Here is a 21,548-nt window from a genome sequence, read left to right on the forward strand (position 1 = left end):
ATACTTTTATGTACTTCCCAACTGTGTGTTTCTATTGTAACTGTAAAGCCCTTTGTGACTGTGGTCTGTGAAAGGCGCTGTACAAATAAAGCTTACTTACTTACTTCTTCGTGCTCTTGATTTTTCATGTATTTTAAATCAAAACAAAAATTGGAGCTACAACAGGTGCCAACTGAATAGTGGTGGACAGTAATAATGTTTACATTCGGTTTCGCCTTCATGTGTCATTCTACTGTACAAATATCTTAATAGTTTAAACTGATATTCCAAATGTACATTCTACTTCCTGTGACAAAGCCGCAACGCAAAGCCGCAATTTGCATGTTTTTACATAAACAATCAACGAGAAATTTGACGTCTAATATACGTAGCGGACACTGAAATGATGAACACTGCTTCAAAACAAAAGCAGCTAACAGTTTCTGGGTAAAATAAAACTCAAGCACACTTGAAGTGCAGAGAGTCAGACAAGCTGGTGAACAAAGCTAAGTGTGACGCTCCTCCCACTGTTTTAGAGCTGCAGGCCACCATTGCCTATAACGGGGTAAAAAATGAAAGGTGCCTGAAACAGTTTGTGAAAGGAACCTTTTGGAAGTGTAGAATTGGAAATATTTCTCAGTAGGTGGCAGAGATAAAAGGGGAGTGAAAAGAGTGGATAGAAATAGTTGTTTATTGGCAGGAAGAAAAATTCCAAACACATAAATCACAAACTCTTAAACAGGTCAGATTTTGTGTTTTTAAGAGCAACCTGCAAGTTGTATTTGTCACCAAATACATACTTAATATTTTGTTGTAATATTATTTATGAAAAGTTAAATGGAACCCAGACTAATATGACTTGTATGGCATGTTCAATTAATTATGGCTTTTGTTATGTGATATCTAATGACTCATGTCTTTGTTTTTGTAGCCCACACCGCAGTGCATTATGGGTAGTAGTGATATATCATGTTTGGAAGCCGGAGAGGCCCAGTCTCCGGACACTACAGTGAGATAAATGTGACTTCCGTTCGGCCTATTCGATTTTAACCCAAGCGCGGTGAAAATGGTGAAGAAAAGACTGAAGACATGACTGATAATGTTCACCAATATGAAGATAATCAGAGGACAGCTGCTTTTGAATACTAACAGAGGAGCTCCACCCTATGTTATCTGCTGCATATTGTGACTGTGACTGAGGACAATTGGTTAGAGAAAAGATTCCTGAGACTTAAGTTTCAGTGCAAATTCTTCATTTATGATGCAACTGGGGTTCAGTTTAGTTGAATTTGGACTTTGATTGTTGAAACAATGGGCACCTAGGCTAAGGGTCCTGTTTGGAAATAATACTAAATATATATATAATATAATACTAAAGCGGTGATATTGCTGTAGTGAATTACCTTTTAGAATAAAATGTGTAAAAATCAAAACAGCAACCCGATTTCTGCCTCTAGCTCATCTGGAACCCTCAGCATGAATAACACACTGAATTCTCTATGAATCAATGCATGCTCTATGAAAAATGAAAGTGCCCTTCATCCCCTTGATCAAAAGGACCAAAAATGCTGGAATGGCGGAGAGGTGATGACTGCCTCTCCACATCACTGCGTGTGGATGCACGGTTGCACATCTACCGTGCATCTACAAAATAATGAGGCAAAATAATGACACTCTATCCTTCTTATTCATCAAAACAGCAAACTTCAATCAAATTACGATTTATTACAAAAGAAGTCAAATTCCAGTTTTAAGCAGTTTCAAAGTACTTTACAAACCTTGAAAACACTACATTAGAATTCAAGCATTTTTAAAGATTTCAGGCACCCTTGAGAACTGGTACATCATATCATGATGGTTATTTTTAGTCTCCATAACAACAAGAAACACCCGTGAGCTCTTTCCTGTTTGAGCTAGCTGACAAATGCATCAAATGAATCAGAGAAGACGCCAGAGAACAGCCGCGGGTCTTCAAGAGGCTGTCTTCACTTCTTTTGTTACCCTCGAAAACTGTTAAGACTTGCTTTACTTCTCTTGTTGACTTTAGAATATACTAGGGCTGGGCAACAATTACAATTTTTTATCTAATTAATCACATGATTTCCCTGATTAATCACGATTAATCGCATTTGTACGCAAAATCCAAAAATTTATTCAAAAGTAGTGTATAGCTTTTAGCATTTAACATTCTAAATGTGCTGCCATATGAATGAAAGTGCCATAACATTTTTTGTGGAAACACACTTTTAACATCAGCATTTTTATGTAGTTTTTATGTAGAAACTGTCTGTTTCGTTGAGTGACTTGCTGGTATCAATTGTGTGTTTTGCCTTTAAGTGATATTTTAGGCTGGAACTACTACGGTGAGAAGACAATTCAACTTGGCAGTGTTTACAGATGACTTTGGTTCTGTTGACTCCGCAGTCTGGAAGAACTTTAAAATGAAAATGGCCAAGTAAAAGTTGTACCCTTCTCTATGTTTGGTGGATCCGCCGATTACTTTCTTTTTCAGTTCCGGAGCAGACACCAACAGACTTTTACAATAATAAAAGCCTGTGAGCAACAGACTTTTACAATAATAAAATAAATAATAAAACAGGGGTGGTCCGTGGCGTAGTGGGTCGAGCAGGTGCCCCATGTACAAGAGGCTATATTCCTCGCTGCAGCTGGCGAGTCCAGCATCGGACGGCCCTGTGCTGCGTGTCATTCCCCCTCTCTCTGCCCCCTGCTTCCTCTCTCTCTGAACTTTCCTATCCATTAAAAGGCACAAAAAATAATTTAAAAAATAAAGAAAGAAATAAAAAATGAAAAAAAAAACTTCGTTAAATAATTTGCCCAGTCCTAGAATATAAATTACAACCAAAAGCAGCACCATGTGGGACTGAATCGATATCCTTACTGCTAACTGATTAAAGATGGAGCATTATTGAAATGGTAACTGCAAAGCTTGGACATTTCACCTTGTCATCGAGCCAGAATCTATAGTTCAAGTAAAGTAACTGTAGTTTAAATTATGATAAACTTTGAGCATTCTAAAATAAATGAAACATTGAACATGTTTTTAACATCCTACTTTGGTAGAAGGTAATTAGAGCATATTAAGGTTTGTGAGTCTGATTAGTCTTTCATTTCTCTGTAAATTCATCCTTTCCCTCTCCTGTTCTGATATCTCTGGCATCATAAAACATAGCACTGCTTCATGTTAATGACCATTTGCAATACAACTAACAGCGTGCCAGCAGATCCTTTAGCATTGAGTCCTATTAACAATCCAAAGGTACATAGTCACCTTAACTTTTGTTATAGTATATCTGTTTTGTTAATGATGGCCAATTTTGCGGTGAAGACAACAATAATAATCGTTAGCTGACATCCACAACACATCAGCACAGCAGCTCACACTTCCACTCGTCCTCCTCACACACAAATTCATTTCTGTCATCATTTGTCCTTATCCTTGCCTGTTCCTGGTCTCTTAGTCATGAGTGTGTGCATCTGCGTGTTAGAGGTCTTTGGTGTCAAAACTCCTGTGCGGATCCATATTTCTCACTGTAGAGGTCAACCTAGCTTGGCTGTACTCTCTTATGCTACATTACAAATACATTGAGCTGTGTTTTATGGGGGTGTACGAAACTATAATAGTTTGATAAATATACATAGAGTTATATACTTACACATTAAGTCTCTGGGGTTGCTGACCTATATGTTCCTCTATAAGCTTGTCCTGTTGCCCCTTTAAATAAATTAAATGTCAAATTTGAACTATAACATAAGTTTTTACTAATTAATCTGTTTAATTATATCATATACATAAGCATTGCATGTGAATCTGTTCTTTTTATGTTAATGCTGCTTCCTAAGGTTTTTCAGCCTAATAAATGATTAATGGTTAAATATAACAGTATAGAGAGATGTGCTTCGTACTGTGAACATCAAACCTGTCAGCACAACCTCTATCCTCACTTCTCCCCTCCCACTCACTTCAGTCTGGATCATGTTGATACGACGGGAGCATAGGGTCTTAACACAGTTGTAGATGTCCACCACTCCTTCACACTCGGCCATATCCAGCATGACATCCAGCACGATGTAGCAGCCAGTCCTGCCTGCCCCCATGCTGTTACAGAGGAGAGAGGAGAACATTTGACAAGCCTCAGCATAGCACTGAAATTAAAAGTCTCAGCATGGAAACTTCAGGAAGACTCCAGATACTCCATATAAGGTCAAATATAATAAGAATTCTTGTTCCGAAAACACAGTCAGGGAATACAGTGACCATCAGTTTTTGGCAGCAAAAATATTGAAGGTTTGAAAGTTTAAAGGCTCAGGGAAACTGCTAAAACACACACACTCTACACTGGCCTATGCCTTGCTCGACAAAAATCAGGTTCTGAACGGGAGAAGTAATCATATTAGAGTTTGGTTGGTGACTCGTGAGCTGGAAGGAATCTTAGATCGGATATATTTCCTCTTGTTTACATTCTGAAATCATTCCTTCAAAATTAAAAATGTTACAAAATGTTTCCAAAATGTAATAAAACATCAATCTGTGATTTGTTAGTTAGAAGTTAGTTAGAATATGCAAGTGACACACTTCTGGAAGATTCTATAATCAGCAGATTCATGGCTAACACGTGAGGGTGTCAGGATTGAGGAAAAATAAGCATCCAACAAAGGAGGAAGTCATATGTCAACTCTGGGTAGAAACAGAGTTCTCTAAACACAGACTTATCTCAGATGGACAGAAAGGCAGTGGGTGTGTTATGTGGTCAGATGAGTCCACATTTTAGCTGCTTTTGGGGAAAACAAACCTGAGGTATATATTGGAATTTTGAAGAGATATATGTTGCCATCAAGGTGATATCTTTTTCCAGAAAATAAGTCATTATCTCAGCAGAACAATGTCAGACCTCTTTCTGCCTGACTTCATATACAAAAAGTGTGTGTGCTTGGCCTGCCTGCAGTCCAGATCTTTTAAACTTCAACAATAAGTACCCTCAGTTTCCAAATGATTAAAAATTAAGCTGAGGGAGCACAGTGGTAAACATGACAACATCCAGTCTTTATGTTTGAGTGAGTTGGTGGCATTAAACTATTTTTTTCCCTTAAATACAATGAATAACATGCGTCTAGTGGGATGACTTCATCGATGCCCACGGCTGCGGTACCGCTCATTCACTCCGGTAAGGACGTCCATCGTACTCAAAGTTGCCGTCCACGTCGTCAAAATCTGATAAATATCCTGCCATGTTGCACAAAACTAGCAGTAGCAAACTCCGTGTGAAGTTAGCCGACCGTCAGAGCACTGAATAAATAAGTTGTGCTGCAGCAGCGATGACGTCATCCCACTAGACGAGTGTGTAGAAAGCCCCCCCGATAGACCCCAATAACAACAACACGGCAGCTCTGAACTAACAGTGCAATAGTAGGTGTTCATTCATTCATTTGTCTTAAAGTATTGGTGAAATAAAGTTATTGGTGAGTAGATGAACTTATTTTATGCCAGCAATAAGGTCCGGGTTTAAAAAAAAATTTACTTTCTTTTTAATTCATTCAGAAATCAATTGTCTAATCTTCAGCATTTTCCATTCTTTGTACCGGGCTATTCCAAGCAAACTTAGGTTTTATTTCAATTCAGTACGAGTAGCGTGCCAGTGTTTTGGTGTTTACGGTCGTGTTTGTTTTCTCCTCTGTTCCTCTGTTGCACCAAACACGTCTGACATGTGCGAAACAGACTAATTACAGCTAGATGTAAATTTATCTGTGAGATTAAACTATGCAGATTTTCCCCCAATCCATCGTCTGGACGTGTCTGGGTCCATGTGGTAGCAGTGATGAAGCAGCATGACCAAACTGTTCACTGTTCACCAGAACTAACGCGCAGTAATGTGCATTGGCTCAACTTGTTCTGAACCAAATGAACTGAAGCACAGGTGTGAAAGTGAAATAAGTGCCTGTTTATGTTAAATAACTGTGCTAATGTGTTAGAGATGACATAATGACAGAGAGACCAGTTTCTTCATCGTCGCTGCTGCTTCTCACAGAAGCCATTTGTGCTTCCTCTTGTTGATTCTTACTTCTTGCAAGATGGAACTGGGGAGCCTTCCCACCTGAAGTTCAAGGTTGGACTTTTACAACCAATCCCAGAACTGTTTGTTATTCACACTGACAGATAAGACAATGATATGACATTTCCGATCATCATGTTGCATCATTAGCACTACATGAACCTATCAAGGGAGCTCAAATTCTACCTACAGACAGCAGGTCATGCTGTACTTTAATTTGAGAGGATTTTCGGACTGTATGTGATAATGACATACAGGTAGAGACAATAGTACTGCAGGGGATGATGGGATTATTTCCCTGTCTTTTCCACAAACTTAATGAACTGTCAAAGTGACAGTGGTTACTAAATAATTTGCATGAACATCAAGTATACTGCTCATACAGATGGCCTGTTATGAGATGGCTCCCTGAACACTTCACAATAAGCAGCTGGATTTTACAGCAGCTTGGCTTTCAAACGGATGTTACAATCACACATGAGCAGATAGTGTGGTTCTCAGATCACAAATGAACTGAACAACTCAGTTTGATAAAAATCCTTCCATTCGTGGTCTTTATCTTCGTTTATTGACGGAGATACAACAGCAGCAGTCAGAAAACTGCATTTCATAATTTTTTTAATGAAAACTTTAAACAAATATTTCAGCAAAAATTTTAAAGAAAATACAGGGAAAACTTGTGAGCAAAGGCCTCTTTTGAAGGTTTAACAGGCTAAATGTCTTTCAGTGAATGTCTTTAGGTGACACATAGTCATAATGGGCTAATTTTAAGTCACTATATCTGATGCGTTTAGTTGTCTGACAAAAGAAACTGAAAAAAATGTGAATGGAAGGGGCTTTAATGGGAATTCAGTTGTACTAATATACACTTCTGCTTTACTGTTTTTAGAAAAAGATGGAACTTCGAAGCGCATGTGGAATTCATCCACAGGGTTCATTTGAGTAGTTGAGTGATTTGTCCCCCAACTGTATCACCTTGGTGTTCGAACTTGCACATTAAAGTGAATCTTGAAAGTCAAGTTTTGGTTGGATTAACACAATAATTTTCTTTTTTATTGTGTCATGTAAACATGCTTACTGTTGTGGTCTCCATAGAAACATTTAAAGGACCAAAACCCGTTACTTTGGAAATTGAAAACATGCTAAAATTACTACAATGTGTTGAACATTACATACATTTTAATATTAATATATATATATATATATATAAATATATTAATACAAATATATGGTAATATAAATTTAAAAAGAGAGTATCTGAGGCTGGAATAATTAGGTGTTTAGCTCATTATCGCAATGGAAGTGGACTTCCATACCTGCAGTGGACCACCACAGGCCCAGCATCAGGGGGAGTGGAAGTCTTGACCCGTCGCAGGAAAGCCAACAGGCCAGTAGCATGGTACGGCACGCCGTGCTCAGGCCAGGAGGTGAAGTGGAACTGGCACACCTCATGTTTGGCAGGGTAGCCTCTCTAGAAGAGAAAACAAGTCAAATTTAATGCAACATGATTATTACAAGTACGAACATCTTTACAAGCCTTCACAAACAGAAACCAATTAAACAAACCTGAAACTAAATGAGAGCTGGGCACACCTTGCACAGTGGACCTGCTCTGGGTTCACATTAAAAATAATGAGAGGATGACTCACCCTCTCCATAGCAAAGGTGCGCACAGTGTACTCTGCCAGGGTTTCTGTCTTAAGTAGTGTTATCTTGATGTCACCGTAGAGTTCCGTGTCATCAGGCCAATACTTGCAGCACTTCATCTGGACAAACAACAAAGTTCAGCAATGTTTACATGAATTTTGAGCTGATTTATCTCAACACCCCTCAGCAAGTATTACCTCCACAAGGAATACAAACCATGTTTTCATTCTGCTCTGTACTTTGCTACAAATGTTGCCCTCACCTCCATGATTAAATGTGAGTCATAAATATGTTGACATCAAAGTTAGAGAGGACCTGCTTTGATAGGTTTTATTTGGGCATTTCATACTCTTATAAATACAGCAGAACTTGCTGTCCCTGACCATTCACGCCCTAAACCACCACTGTAATGTTTTTAAGGGGGAAATAGCTGCTTCACTTTTCTGCTTGTGTAGTATTTTTGCATCATTGTTTTCTTCTACTGCTGGCCTAATGTCAACATTTTCAACTGCTTCAGGGAGCAGACAAATTTTCTAAGAAATACAAGTCTTATTTTTCTCACTGACAACGCCTTGAAAAAGACTGCAGTGGACTGTGCAAAGGTAGCAGTTGCTTTCCCACATAAAAGGGTTAGATGTTAAGGTACGTTCAACTGTACAAGCCAAGTAGAAACTGCTGGAAAACTAAAATTGACAGTAAAAGTCTGATTTCAAGACGACTCCATTCTTTTAAATCATAATGTCATGAAGCCTTTCAAATTTTAGGAAAGACAGACAGAAGAAGTCAAAATCTGTAACTAGTGCTAAGATACTAGCATCATCCTTCCTTTCTGCCTGTCGTCGGGTACACCATCTAACTGACTTGTAAAAACATTTTTCAACTGTTCATGAGGTGTTATGCAATCATGAGAAATAGTTCAATACTTAATATTAATTCTTGTTATTGCTGGGTAGCATCCCAGTTTTACAAACTAGCAAAACCAATGTTAGCTTTGTTGCTAAAATCACATTCACTGATGGGATTTTTTTTTTTAAGATTAAGATTAGATTTATTGGTCATGTATACACATGAAATTTGTCCTCCGCTTTTAACCCATCCAGGTTGGCACCTGTTGACACACACATGCACAGGGTCACACACTCAGAGACAGATGCCAACCTGGAGCGGTGGGCAGCCATTCAGCGCCCGAGGAGCATGGGGGTACAGTGCCTTGCTCAAGGGCACCTCAGCCGTGACAAGGAGGTGGACTGACATCCCTCCAGCTATCAGTTCCACCAATCTTTTTTGTGGCGAGAGTGGGAATTGAACCTCCAACCTTCCGGTTATTGGACGACCGACTCTAACCACTGAGCCACGGCTCAAATATATAGTATTTAACAATACTATAGAATTTATATAGTATTTAACAAAAATACTATAATACCACCGATGTTACAAAATATTTAGCATGAACTAAATAAGCTAATGGTTTAAAGGTTAGCATGAGACATGGCTGTAAGCGACTCACTTTTTGGCAGACCAGCTGTGATGAACCTAACAATACATCAAAACTGTAACTCATAACAGTCACACGTTTTTGTCATTTAACTCGGATACATATATCAAATCACTTTCCAACAATGATAACCACTGACAGCTACAAATCACCATGAAAGCAAATTGTGTAACTCGCTAACCAAATTACCCTAAGTAGCTTACCAATATAAAAAGTAACAATATAAAACATTTTTTATGTATGTACTGTCCTTTTTCGTACAAGAATTTACAAAGTATATCAGTACAGCGAAGCTAAGGTAATTCCTTAAATTGTGTCCCCACCGCAGCTGTCATCTTGGAAATGATGCTAAAGATACTACAGTGACTTCCTGTTCGTTAACCATGGCTAAAACCTAAACTAATCTGAAAACAAGCTTACGACTGCTCGTAATCCACACTTAGTGATGGATGTACACAACCGTTATCAAACTAATAGCTAATATATCATGATTAACCTATGGAGAGTTGTTTTAAGTAGGTGGAATACCTCCTTAATTTGTAATATAAAGCATAAACCCTTCTTTATCAAATATAACTGATAATGCCGATCTCTCTTTCGTATCTTCATATGTTAAAACCGGTACCTCTTGTATCTTATACATTTTGAAGCAACTGTATCCAGCTGAGGTGGGAATAGTTTACAGAACAGGACACAGTATTCCACCACTGGCTTTCATATACATCAAAGCTCTGACCTTGAACCACAGCCACCAAAGTAAAAGGTGATCACTCATGATCAGACAGCAGAAGCCATTTCCTCCCACAAAACGGAGCCCAGCAGCTCCTCTGATGTATAGCGAGTGGTGGGGGAAGGTCCAGAAATACATACCCTCAATCAATCTTCACAGGTGGCTGAAGGGGTCAGAGAACAAAGGCAAGGGAAACTTACCCTGCCCACTTCCACTAGCTTGGTGATCATGACAATACTGAAGCAGTTCTCCTGCCAAACCATCCTCCAGAAATCATAGATCATCTCCTGCTTGGGGCCTGCGAAGGGGAAGGTATACAATACACATACAGATGGAGGAGTGGGTGGAGAAAAAAAGCATGAAGGTGTAGGAAACGGAAGAGAGGAAGATAAAGAGGGTGGAGAGATGAGACATAAGTCAGAGATAACAGCAGCAATAACCATCAATGTAGAGGCACTGTGTAATCCGTGCAAGGGAATAGAGAAACGATGTGTCATTCATGAACTATTGCACGCTCTCTTTGTTCTCCTAATACTGCAGAGAAATGTCATTTCAATACACCCACAAATCCTCAGCCATTGTACAAACAAGCTCCTGTGCTGCCTCTCCCAAGCACCAGCGGGTCACACAAATCATGACTTCCCAGAAAAGACGACACTTTCATTGATTTCATTACACCGTGGCACTGATAATATCTCAAGGCACTCCTTCGTACTGACTGTTCTCTCGAGTACACCACACCGTGTTTTAGTAAACAAGGTGCCTTTTCTTTTCTACCCATCACATTTTGTTACTAAAACAGGAATAACCTCAAGTTTTCCTTTATCTACAGTATATACTGTTGAGTATTCAAAGTCTATCACATTGTTTTGTACCGGTATGTGCCTTAGAGCGCAATTGCTGTCCAAAAACAATTTGCACATCAGTGAGCAACACAGTTGCACTGGTGACACGTTCCTTTGATATCATGAACACAAATATTGTTTACATGACTCAGTCGCACAAACAGCGTCCCGTTGAGGGAAATGCTCACTATAGCACCAAATATAGTATCTCAATCAACTGCTGAAAATAGTCCCTACAATAACGCATTTCCTAACATTCGACCACTAAATGCTAAAAATTACAGCATACTACTAACATACTTGAAAAACAAATCTACATATTTATGAGCGACGATTCTTGCAGTTCAACAATCGGGATTACTGTGGAGCAAATCCCTTTCTATCCTGCTATTATTCAGTCCCCCTTAAAAACAGTTTAATTATAGTCTGGGTGATGAAAAAAATTTCAATATTTCCTTGCAATCTCCTCACCACCAGTGCTTGTTATTTTGCAGAGTGCTTCTACATTTCATTGGATTTACTGACAATCAGTGAATTAAAGAGTAACACCGGCTTTATCTTCGGAGGTAAAAGCAGCGATTTTGGCTGTTTGCTGGTCTGCAGCATTCAGTTCAGTTACCACAATGCCAAAGAGGAAAGACATCAGTAATGATCTTGTTGCTGACCATCAAGTGTTATGAGGCCATTTCCAAACTATTTGGAGTCCATCACTCTACAGTGAGAAAGATCATTCGCAAGTGGAAAATAGTGAAGACAAATTTCCAGGAGTGGATGTCCCATCAAGTTCACCCCAAGGTCTGCATATCAGCACAGAGCACGGTGGTGGAGGGCTGATGATTTGGGCTCGTTTTGCTGCCCTTGTGTACCTTGTATTCATTGAGTCCACCATGAACTCCTCTGTATACCAACGTATTCTAGAGTCAAATGTGAGATCATCTGGCTGAAACTGGGTCAGATAAGAACATAATGGTCCTGAATGACTGAAAAAGCAAAATATATCAAACTTCTATGTCAAGGTTCTTAGTGTAATATGTCCTTTAGTGTTGTTAATGTACCTATTTTTATTTTTTTTAAATGCCTTAAAGGGACACTGTGTAATTTCTTCCCCCATCTAGTGGTGCAATTTTATTTTGCAAAGTCGAATGAATTTGCTCTCTAGCGCCTCACGTTTTCAAATGTGCGTTGCAACTTGTGAAGATTCTCTTTTTTGCCTTTTTGGCGACGAGGATCCCTTCTGCTGTGGAGTGGCATAACTATGGTCTTCCATTGCGAACAAAAGTGCAGGCCGTTCAGGCTGGTTTATACCAGAGAATGTCTAATGGCGTAGACTGGCTCTGTTTATACCTGCGTGCAAACTTGACGTCAAAATGACATCATTTCCGCTTGCAGGCCTGGCGTTGGGGAAAACGCGATTCAAAGTGCTTTATGTCCCTCTCGGCACTTCGTCGTTTTTCATAGACCGGAAGGACATGGCAGCCTCCATAGAGCTTGCCCGCTCTATGTAGATACTAGATACAGACAGAGATAGATTGACAGAGATAATTTTACACCAATGAGGACTAATTTATGAATGAATATGTTGATTTGAGCTAATAAATGACTTAATATATTACACAGTGTCCCTTTAAAGGACCAAACTATTTTCCATTATGTACTGATATGCAAAATCTTCTAATTGAAAGGAGGTGTATTTTTCTTAATAACATGATGGTGTATAGACAGTGAAGATTTTGCAATCTAGAGAAAATTATTTTTTGATCCTTTCTAAAAGGGAAACAACTGGAATACTTGGTCCTGAGTGCCAGCAGCAATAAGTGTTCATAATGAAAGGTTGCAACGATTGCTTTTTTTTTTTTTTAAATACTGCAACTATATAATTATCATCCATCCTTCCATTTTCTATACCCGCTTAGTCCAATTTAGGGCAGCGGGGGGCTGGAGCCTATCCCAGCTGTCATTGGGTGAGAGGCGGGGTACACCCTGGACAGGTCGCCAGTCCATCACAGGGCCACACAGAGACAAATAAGACACACAACCATGCACGCTCACCTCTTGAACCTCTTGCTGTGAGGCAACGGTGCTAACCACCACACCACCGTGCAGTCCTATATAATTTCCTTTTGGGATAAATAAAGTATTTTTTCATTTAATTTCATTCAACAACCCAATGAAGGCACCGAAAGCAGGTGCAGAATCTGACAGGGAGAGAAAGTGTGGCATTTTCTAAATAAATAAAAAGGTAAATATCCATATAGCCATAGGAGCTTTTTTTTGTCCCCACAGAAAATGAATACTACGTGAGCTATGCAAAAGTGCTGATTTTCACAGGTTTTCTCCTCCACAGCTGTGGAATCAAAAGGTACTGTACCACTGACTACATGCCCTGCGGTATACGTGTGAAGTTAACTAGAAGAGGAGGAGGAACAACATGCTCGCCTGTTTAAAACAGGACATCTGCAGAGGCTGACATCAGCTTTCTCTTTTATAAAAGTCAGAACTCTGCCTGTATCGACTACAGTTGACCCGAGGTGAGTCAACAGCAGCTTGTGCATGTTCTCATGCGCACACGTGGGCACCTACTGAAATAGCTCCTTTCTTTGGCAGGATTATTCACAGCTCCCTCCCCTGTTAGCAGAAACAGCCACAGTTTCTATGTGTATTAGTGATGTAGGATGTTAATTTTTCAACAGCAGGAGAAGCGAACTAATGCATCGCCAGGGGGACAGGGCAGTCAGTTGGAAGACGGATGATGTGTGATACCAGCAGCTGGGTAAATCTGTATGCACTGCACAACATCATGCTGTTGGACTGGGGCTTTCAGAGTGCTTGGCATTTCTCCTTCCCTCTAAGTCTGCCACCACCACCTGTGCCCCTGCTCTCATCTTTGGACATAATAGAGAGTTAGCCCAGAGCACCTGCCGCCTGCCGCAGAGGCGCAGATTCCTTAAGGCTCATCTAAAATGCAACAAATCAACCTCATCCTGCTGCCCGACCACCCAGGGCTCATGCTACTCATATGTAAAGAATTATGCATAATACTGGGAGAGTGCAGTGTGCAACAGCAAGTGACAGCTTTAATGATGCAGTGAAGTCTGTGTGCGTGAAGACACTCTGCAGTACAGGTGTATTAGAGAGGAAGGAATTAATTACAGAAACTCCAGGCAGATAAAACTACTTCCGTTACCTTTTACAACCAAAGAGTTGGTTTTTTTTCTTGTTTTTAACCATCATTACATGTTAAGATAACTGACTGGAAACTAGCTTGCACTTGCTCTGAAGCACTTCAGCTCATAACAATATAAAAAAATACATATATTCAGTACTGTGTAAAGTCTGGAGCCATCACTCTTTTCTTTATATTTTGCTACCAAGGTCCCAGGTAAACTTTTCAAAGTGTTCGTGAGCAATAGTTAGCTTAAAACTAAGTATAATTTGTTCAAATTTCTTAAGTTGCATCTAAAAATTGCCAAAGCTAACACAGTTTGGCAGGCATGGAATAGTATTTTTGCACCAACAAGGCGAATCCCAAAGAGCCAAAAATATGGTATATCCTGGTACAATGTGCTCTTAAAACATTGCAGGAGGACAACAGAGGAAGTATCAGGCCGAAAACACGTCTGAGAGTGATGTCCATAAGAAAGAGAAAAAAAAATACAGGAAAGAGATGCATCTGAACCTTCAGTTGATCCATCTACTGTTGGGCTCCATGGAAGGGTGGCTGTCAGGAAGCCATTCTTAAGGAAGGGAAACAGGGAGAAAAGTCTGAGGTATGCCAAATGACACAAGAAGTGGACTGAAAATCGTGATGAATCCTCCCCAGAGCCCGAACCTCAACATTAGTGAAGCAGTGTGAGATCATGTTGACAGAGAACAGAACAAAAGGCAGCCAACATCCAAAGAAGAGCTTTGGGATGTCCTTCAGGAAGCCTGGAGAACTATTCCTGGCTCAAGACTTCTGCCCAGTCCAATATGGCAAAAAAACCTAATTTTCTTTTACATTTTTCCAAGAAAAATTGTCACTATGAGACTTAATTTTCTGACAAACAAACCACCAGAAAAAAATATGTAGTGGTCTTCAAAGTAGCCCAGGAGAAGACAACTCTTCATATAGGTTTTAATTCAGTGGTCTCAAACTGATCCGGTGTGGGTGCAGGTTTTTGTTCCAACCCTGCAGCAGCACAGCTGACTTGTTTCATTCAATCAACTGAACTGTCTGCACTGAAGGTCTTAACCAGTTCAGTTGATTGAATGAAACAAAGTCAGCTGTGATGTGATAAATAAAACTGAATTGACCTTTACATTTCGATTTTTTTAATCTAGTTTTTTGTTAACTGGACTACACTCAAACTAGGTGATATGAGACTGTGAAAATTCAACAAACAGCCCAATCTGGAATCAAACAACGATATTGCTTTATGCGTATTGTCAACACAGTATCTCATTCTTCTAATATTATCTACATTATTATGTTGTTGGTCACTGAAATAAAGAAAAATCATCAGTCCTCTTCTATGATATTTTGAATGAGCCTTTATCCATTCTTATTTCTTTTTTAAAATTTGCATCTAATTTGACTGGAGTGAAAGTATCACTTTGGCTCCACCCCTGTTTGCAGAAAGAGCGAAATGTTACGGATTCAGAGTTCTTCTCTGAGGTCACTTTTGATAAGTGATAGAACTGAGACCGAAGTGAAATATGGAAAGAGGGAATTACTCAGCGAAAACAGTTCATTGAGTAAACATGATCAGAGTCGGGAGAGGATAATGACAGTGTCTTTCTTTCAGTCTTTCTCTACTTGGGGAATACAGCCTGTGCGGTGTATCAGAACGACTTCAGAGAGGCAATGCGCCACACATGCAGATGGTAGAGAGATAAACAAAAGCAGAGCTTCACAGACAGCCACAGTGTTACACTCTCTGACAGTTATCATCGATTGTTCTGAGAACGTTTCTCGCTGTCGCAGGAAAGTAACTGCTTGTGCTGGAAATCCAGATGTGAGTGTGATGCAACAAAGGCTCCTCTTTGTTTACACGTTAATTATTCAGCAAACTCATTTTCATACAGTCAGCCAGGCTGTGGGCTAAAGACAGCCACAAACAAACATAAATTAAACAGAACACTCACCTTGAGTAGCGATGAAGTGGTTTGATCGCTGGTAACCCTGCGAGACAGAGAGTAAAGAAAAGAAAGAAAAAGATGTGAGAGAGTTAATAATTACTAGAGCACACGGAGATATGAGACTCAGGCACTGTAACTCTGATTCCATCCATCTCATCCATTCTCTTTTTCCATTTTAAGCATCAAGTCATCCCTCATTCATCTCATATCAGGGCTTTATGTCAACGCTCTGCTCAGTTTCTGCCCTGTCTTTGACTGATGATCATTCTATATGAACTAATCTACGCTATCAGCTGTTGATGCATTGGAGCATGTTTGACCAGCCAAAAATTCATTGGATGGCCTTCAGGCGCCAGCTCTGAATGAAAGATCACACTTGAGTTATAATGCATAGAGAAATGGCATTAATTCAATTTCTTCTCTGTGTGTCTGAGCCAGGTCATTACATTCAGAGAGAGATAGCCACATTTCAGAGGCGGCCCCGCACGCAGAGCTTTGCATGCAGCATGGGCGGCTGATCAAAGGTAGATTGACAAGTGAAGGATCTTCAGCCCTGGGAGTAATTCTACCTGAGTGACACTGACTGATCTGGCTGCCTCCTCTCTGCTCGGCTTGGCATTTGTGCAGTTATGATACAGCGTGCACGCTGTACGGCCTGGAAGACTATTAGTGGCGTCCAGGCCCCTCCACCAGGCAAAGCTGTTGCGCTGAATGCAAAGTAGCTGACTGTGATGGATCCCTTGAATCCATACAAGTGAACCCGCTCATCACTCATGGCCAAAGTGATTTCAACTGCTGCATTTGCTCAACATTTGTACAAATATAGTACCCGCACACCCCATTCGGCCCCTCACACACTGTAGCATGCACAACTCAGCCAGGCAATAACAAAAATTACATTTCATAACTGTCATGCCAGAGAAAGAAGTTGAGATGGATGGCCATCACTATCAAAGAGTGCAACAACCTTCATTACAGCGAGCCTCTGTTGCAGAGTTTCTCGAGGCTGACCAAGCTTCCTGTCTGTCACTTTGGAAAACATGTTTTCCAACAGCAGGTAAGCAGAAAAACATCAAGCGATGTGAATTCACAATGGTTTGAAAAGAAAGAAAACTAAAGCATGCATGTGACACATGGAGAGCTTATCAGTTCTATCAGTTACGAAAGAAAAACAAGTCTTCATTTGCTTTGCTTTGACAAGTTCATCTCACTCCAACAACAGCCTGCTGACAGGGAAAATCTGACCTTGGCGCATGCAAGTAAATGAGCTCATATTCATCATGCATCTCAGAATCACTTGTAAGACTCGTTGGGGAAAAAAAAAGTAATCATCTTTGCTCAGAGCGAGAGTTCTAAGTTCTCCTGTTCTGAGAATAAATTACACTAGTAGCGGCACCTGCAGCTTCTCATGTAGCTTTTCCTTTCGGTTAAAACAGATAAACAAATTTAATTCACTCACTGTCTGCATTTAAAACTCTGCCACATGAGACGTGAATCACACCAAGCTATCTTGGCACAAGTAAAGACCAGGAAAACATTTAACCAAAACCTACAAATAATGTAATACAGTTACATTTATTATACTTGATAGTTGACCAATGTCTTTAGTTTCCAAGGGACCTGAATTATTCCCTTGCTGTCAACGAACTGCTTTGACCCTCTGGTGGAATTGTTTTTGTGAATGAAGAAAATTACCAAATTCCTGCCACAATATTAGTGTACTCATACAATATTTTTGTTTAAGTGAAAATTAACATCAGCTGTAAAGTGTTATTGTCAATCTGTTGGCACTCCTAAATTAGATATGTTTCTAAGACTGAGAAAATGTATACTGTAAGGTGTTTAAACTTGATTAATGTTTAACTTTAACAATGTAAGTAGCACCAAATGTGTTTCACTCTGTGGCCAGCTGTCGTTACGAGTGACAGCTAAACCTTAAGACCTCCAAAATATGGAGGATAGGTATTCACAATTCTGCTCATCTAATTATGCAAAACCTTGCAGGAGAAGCTGTATAGTGTGTGTGTGTGTGTGTGTGTGTGTGTGTGTGTGTGTGTGTGCGTGCGCGTGTAAAGGAAAATATTAAACTGACCAATGTGAAGCAACAGAGAGATGAAAGAGCTGTGAATATGCTTACGTACTAACTGATCCTGGTTGTTTATTGAGGAAATAAATGTTCTTTTGGTTTGTTCTAAGCAAACAAACACTTCCTTAAATTTGAATTCAAAATGTACTTCATCTAATGTGAATGCAGATGCATAAAAATGCTGAAAGGAAACAGTATTCGCAGCCTCCTGAGTGGCAGCTAGCTTTCTAATGTGCTAACTGAGTAGCATCCTAGCAGTTAGTTGTTTCTGTCTTGCATGCTACTGCACTATTACTCCACTCCAGTATCCTTGTGTAGCCTACTGTCTTTGTCAGGAGCCTTGCTGTCTGTTATAAATACAGAAGGTAGCTTTTAGTGTCAATGCCAAAGCTAAACATATTTAAATGTTTTTTTTCTGCATTGTTATTTGGTACCCTGGAATTAGGTAATAAGGTGGTGTTTTAAAACCACGACCACAATTTGTTTTTCCTTGTCCTGACAAACTAGTTTTGGTTTCTAAACCTAACCAAAAAAACTATTAAGCCTTAAACCTAACCATGACATTGTGAACCCTTGAACTAATCAGGAAAGTAAAAATAATGGCTTTCCCCTGGGTGACTATGTGGCATTTAGAGCTGTGTCCACTAGCGTTTCCTACTACAATGTTCAATAAAACAGGATGTTAGCGGGATGTTGTTGATGATATTGTTTATGAAAAGCCGTCGTTTTGGTGTGAGATTATGAATGAGATATAAGTCAGACCTTAAGGGAATGTCCTCTTTTAGTCCTGCCATTAATATTTTCGTCTTTCACACATATAGGAGAATGTCAGGACTTCTTTTGCATGCATCGAAGGACAAATGAAAAAAATATTTCCCCACAATTGCAAGTGAAAAAATAAAACCCTGACATTTCGAATTCTGGTCAGTGTAGATGTTATGCTAGGTGAGTTGGGTATTTGCATTGTGGAAGGATTGGTTTAAATAATTTACCTCTAACCTCCTGAGTTGGAATGTCCCACAAATAATGTTCCTCTAACAAAAAGGGAGGCCTAAACAATTACGTATGGTAGATGATCTGGGGGCCCTTTTATTTCGGTGCATGATGGGAAGCCTAACCCTAACCAAGGAGTAATGAAGCCTAAACCTAACAAGGAAATTGTGAAGCCTAAACCTAAGAAAGAAGAAATTAATTAATGAAAACAATGAAAATAAATAGTTTGCCTAAGGTGGTCTTGTGCATTTCAGAAATGCCTTAACAAAACTGCGGTAATTGTTAAGGTATTTGGGGAATAAGACACCTGGATTAGTCACTATACATTAAACTTCCTGATACCTATTTGGCAAAGACAGTTAATTTTGCTGCATTTAGTCTGACTCTGAGTCTCTAAGTCTGCCCGATAAATATGGAAAATAGTGACCCTGGTAGATCATAATTTGCATGTGCTTTCTTTTTTCCTAGTACAATGTCACGGAATATATTTGCACTGTCCCCTGTCTTATTGTGTGTATGAGCATGAGCCTTGACCTGACCTAATCTTTCCTCCTCTATAGCATACTATCAGCCATTTGAAAGGCCGTCCTTATGTTATACAAGAACTCCAGGTGAGCATCTGACAATGGATGAAAGAGGACAGACACCACTGCAGTCAGACTGACATAAAAAAAAGTGATGGCCAAAGGTGGAAAAGCTCAGCAGCTCAAAGAGGACAAGGGCAAGAAGATCTGCTTTTGGAAGGAAGCCATGGAAGGCTGGCGGGGACAGCAAGAGGGAGGCGCATGAAAAGGGACAGAAGATGAAAAGAGTAGAGAAGCATGGTACTTACTTCCCTGTTTATCCGTATCTACGATATGCCAAAAAATTGAAAAAAACAGAGGGGTGGAAAACAGAGAAAGAGAAAGAAGGGAAGTTGGGGAGGAAACAAGAACTAGTTATTGTGATTAAAGATCAGGAAAAAAAGAGTAATGAAATGGTTACAGAGCAGCTAACACTGAGAACCTGTGGAGAGAATATTGTTCGGAAAACTCAAATTCGGGTGTTTCTACAGAAAAGACCAACTCTGACTTTATAGTAACCACAAAGTTCTGCCTTGTGTTTTATTCCCCCGATGAAGCTGGACAGTCTATTCACAGTTAGACTGTTGTATCTTCACTTTTATTGTTAAAAAGAGGATATGTGATAAATGACCACAGCGGCAGGTTTCCTGGCAGGTCAGGGATGAAAGGACGACACATGACTAAGCTTCTGATTACAAAGACAAGAGTCAAACAGGTTCTGTGATGAAAGCAGGCACAACCTGGCAATGCCTCTGGAAACAGAATGTCATTCCATACATTGTAAGTGTTTTCCTCTAAAGTTACAGTGTCCTCAGAATATGTTTGAATCATCTACGTGCTAGGTTTACATTTAACAGTTTTGCCCAATCACAATTCCTTTCTTTTTTCTACCTCTCTGTTTTGAAGAGCTAATGTTCCCCTTTTCTCTTCAAGGGTCAGTGAATAATCACAATTAAGCCCTTCAACTGTGGTAATTTGGATGGCGAAATGATAATTACCCCTTGATCTCCAAAGGAAAATGGGCATCTTAACTCTTTAGAATGTAGGAGAAGAGACACGTGGAGGAACAGTTATTGAGCTTTTGTTTGAGAAGACGAAACTGGGTGCAGCAACCACGTTTTTTTTTTAGTTGCCATTCAGAAATACTGTGTAAATGTTTTCATGCTTAGGCATGTGCTCAACAACTATTGGTGAGATCTGGCATCATGGAGACATTGATGATACATGAATAAATCCTGAAAGAGTCTGACAGCTCTAGTTTATACACCAGTCACTGTTTTATGAACTCCCTGACTAAATATTTGGCCGGTTGTTACCCTGTCGTAAATCATATAATGAACCTCTGTTATTTTGGATTTGTCTCTTGGTTTGCATATCTACTCTGCTGTCAAAGCCAGCCTTTTTCCAACACCCTTTCTTTTTTTCAAGGACCTTGAGAGGGTGACTTTGTGATTAGATCCAGACTGGATGAACGTAATTTGTTATATGTTTGGATGGGTAGTTTGTTTAGATTGCTGCAGCTACAGCCCCTTTCTGGTAAACGGAAACTTATTTCACATATCCTGGCATTATTACATTCAGTATGATGTGAATTACTGGACTTTGTCAGTGGGATCACCACGTTTGAAACTGACTCTCTCCCCAGATCAGGTCATGTGCTCAGATCTCGATTAAAAATATTTATTTTCTCACTGGCATTTCCATTTTAGGTCCAATTGTAGTTAGTTGTCTTTTGTGTATTAATGACCCCTGTGGTTGTCGAATAGTATCATGTAGTTCTTAAAAGCTCTGTGAGTTGTCTGTGGTATGAAATGCGCTATATAAATAAAGATGCCTTGCCTTGCCTGTGCAGCAATCTGGTCATCCTTTGTTGTGTTTAAACAAAACGATATAACTATTCTAGACTATAATCTTTTTTTTTTGCTGTTGGGGAAGATTGGCAGTGACATGCTACTTAGGGAAAAGCCAAAACTACCATATTACAGTCGAAAGCTATGTCATCTAAGTTGATGAGCAAGAATTGT

At 39.6% G+C, this 21,548-nt stretch overlaps 1 protein-coding gene across 4 annotated transcripts in view; it reads right to left on the bottom strand.

Moving 5' to 3' along the window:
• The window catches only part of LOC142367474 (receptor-type tyrosine-protein phosphatase U-like), a 255,969-nt gene that overhangs the window by 16,629 nt on the left and 217,792 nt on the right, over positions 1-21,548 (bottom strand). For 2 of the 4 annotated variants that reach the window (XM_075449449.1, XM_075449447.1), the window contains 6 exons: positions 19,794-19,811; positions 15,889-15,925; positions 10,120-10,217; positions 7,697-7,813; positions 7,364-7,518; positions 3,961-4,096 (listed from right to left, as the gene is read on the bottom strand). In XM_075449449.1, coding sequence (XP_075305564.1) covers positions 3,961-4,096; positions 7,364-7,518; positions 7,697-7,813; positions 10,120-10,217; positions 15,889-15,925; positions 19,794-19,811 — 561 coding nt within the window. The remainder of the gene's footprint in view (positions 1-3,960; positions 4,097-7,363; positions 7,519-7,696; positions 7,814-10,119; positions 10,218-15,888; positions 15,926-19,793; positions 19,812-21,548) is intronic. The other 2 variants (XM_075449450.1, XM_075449448.1) reach the window with 1 other exon arrangement.

This window comes from Odontesthes bonariensis, chromosome 18 (genome assembly GCF_027942865.1).
Source record: "Odontesthes bonariensis isolate fOdoBon6 chromosome 18, fOdoBon6.hap1, whole genome shotgun sequence".
Taxonomy (NCBI): Eukaryota; Metazoa; Chordata; class Actinopteri; order Atheriniformes; family Atherinopsidae; genus Odontesthes; species Odontesthes bonariensis.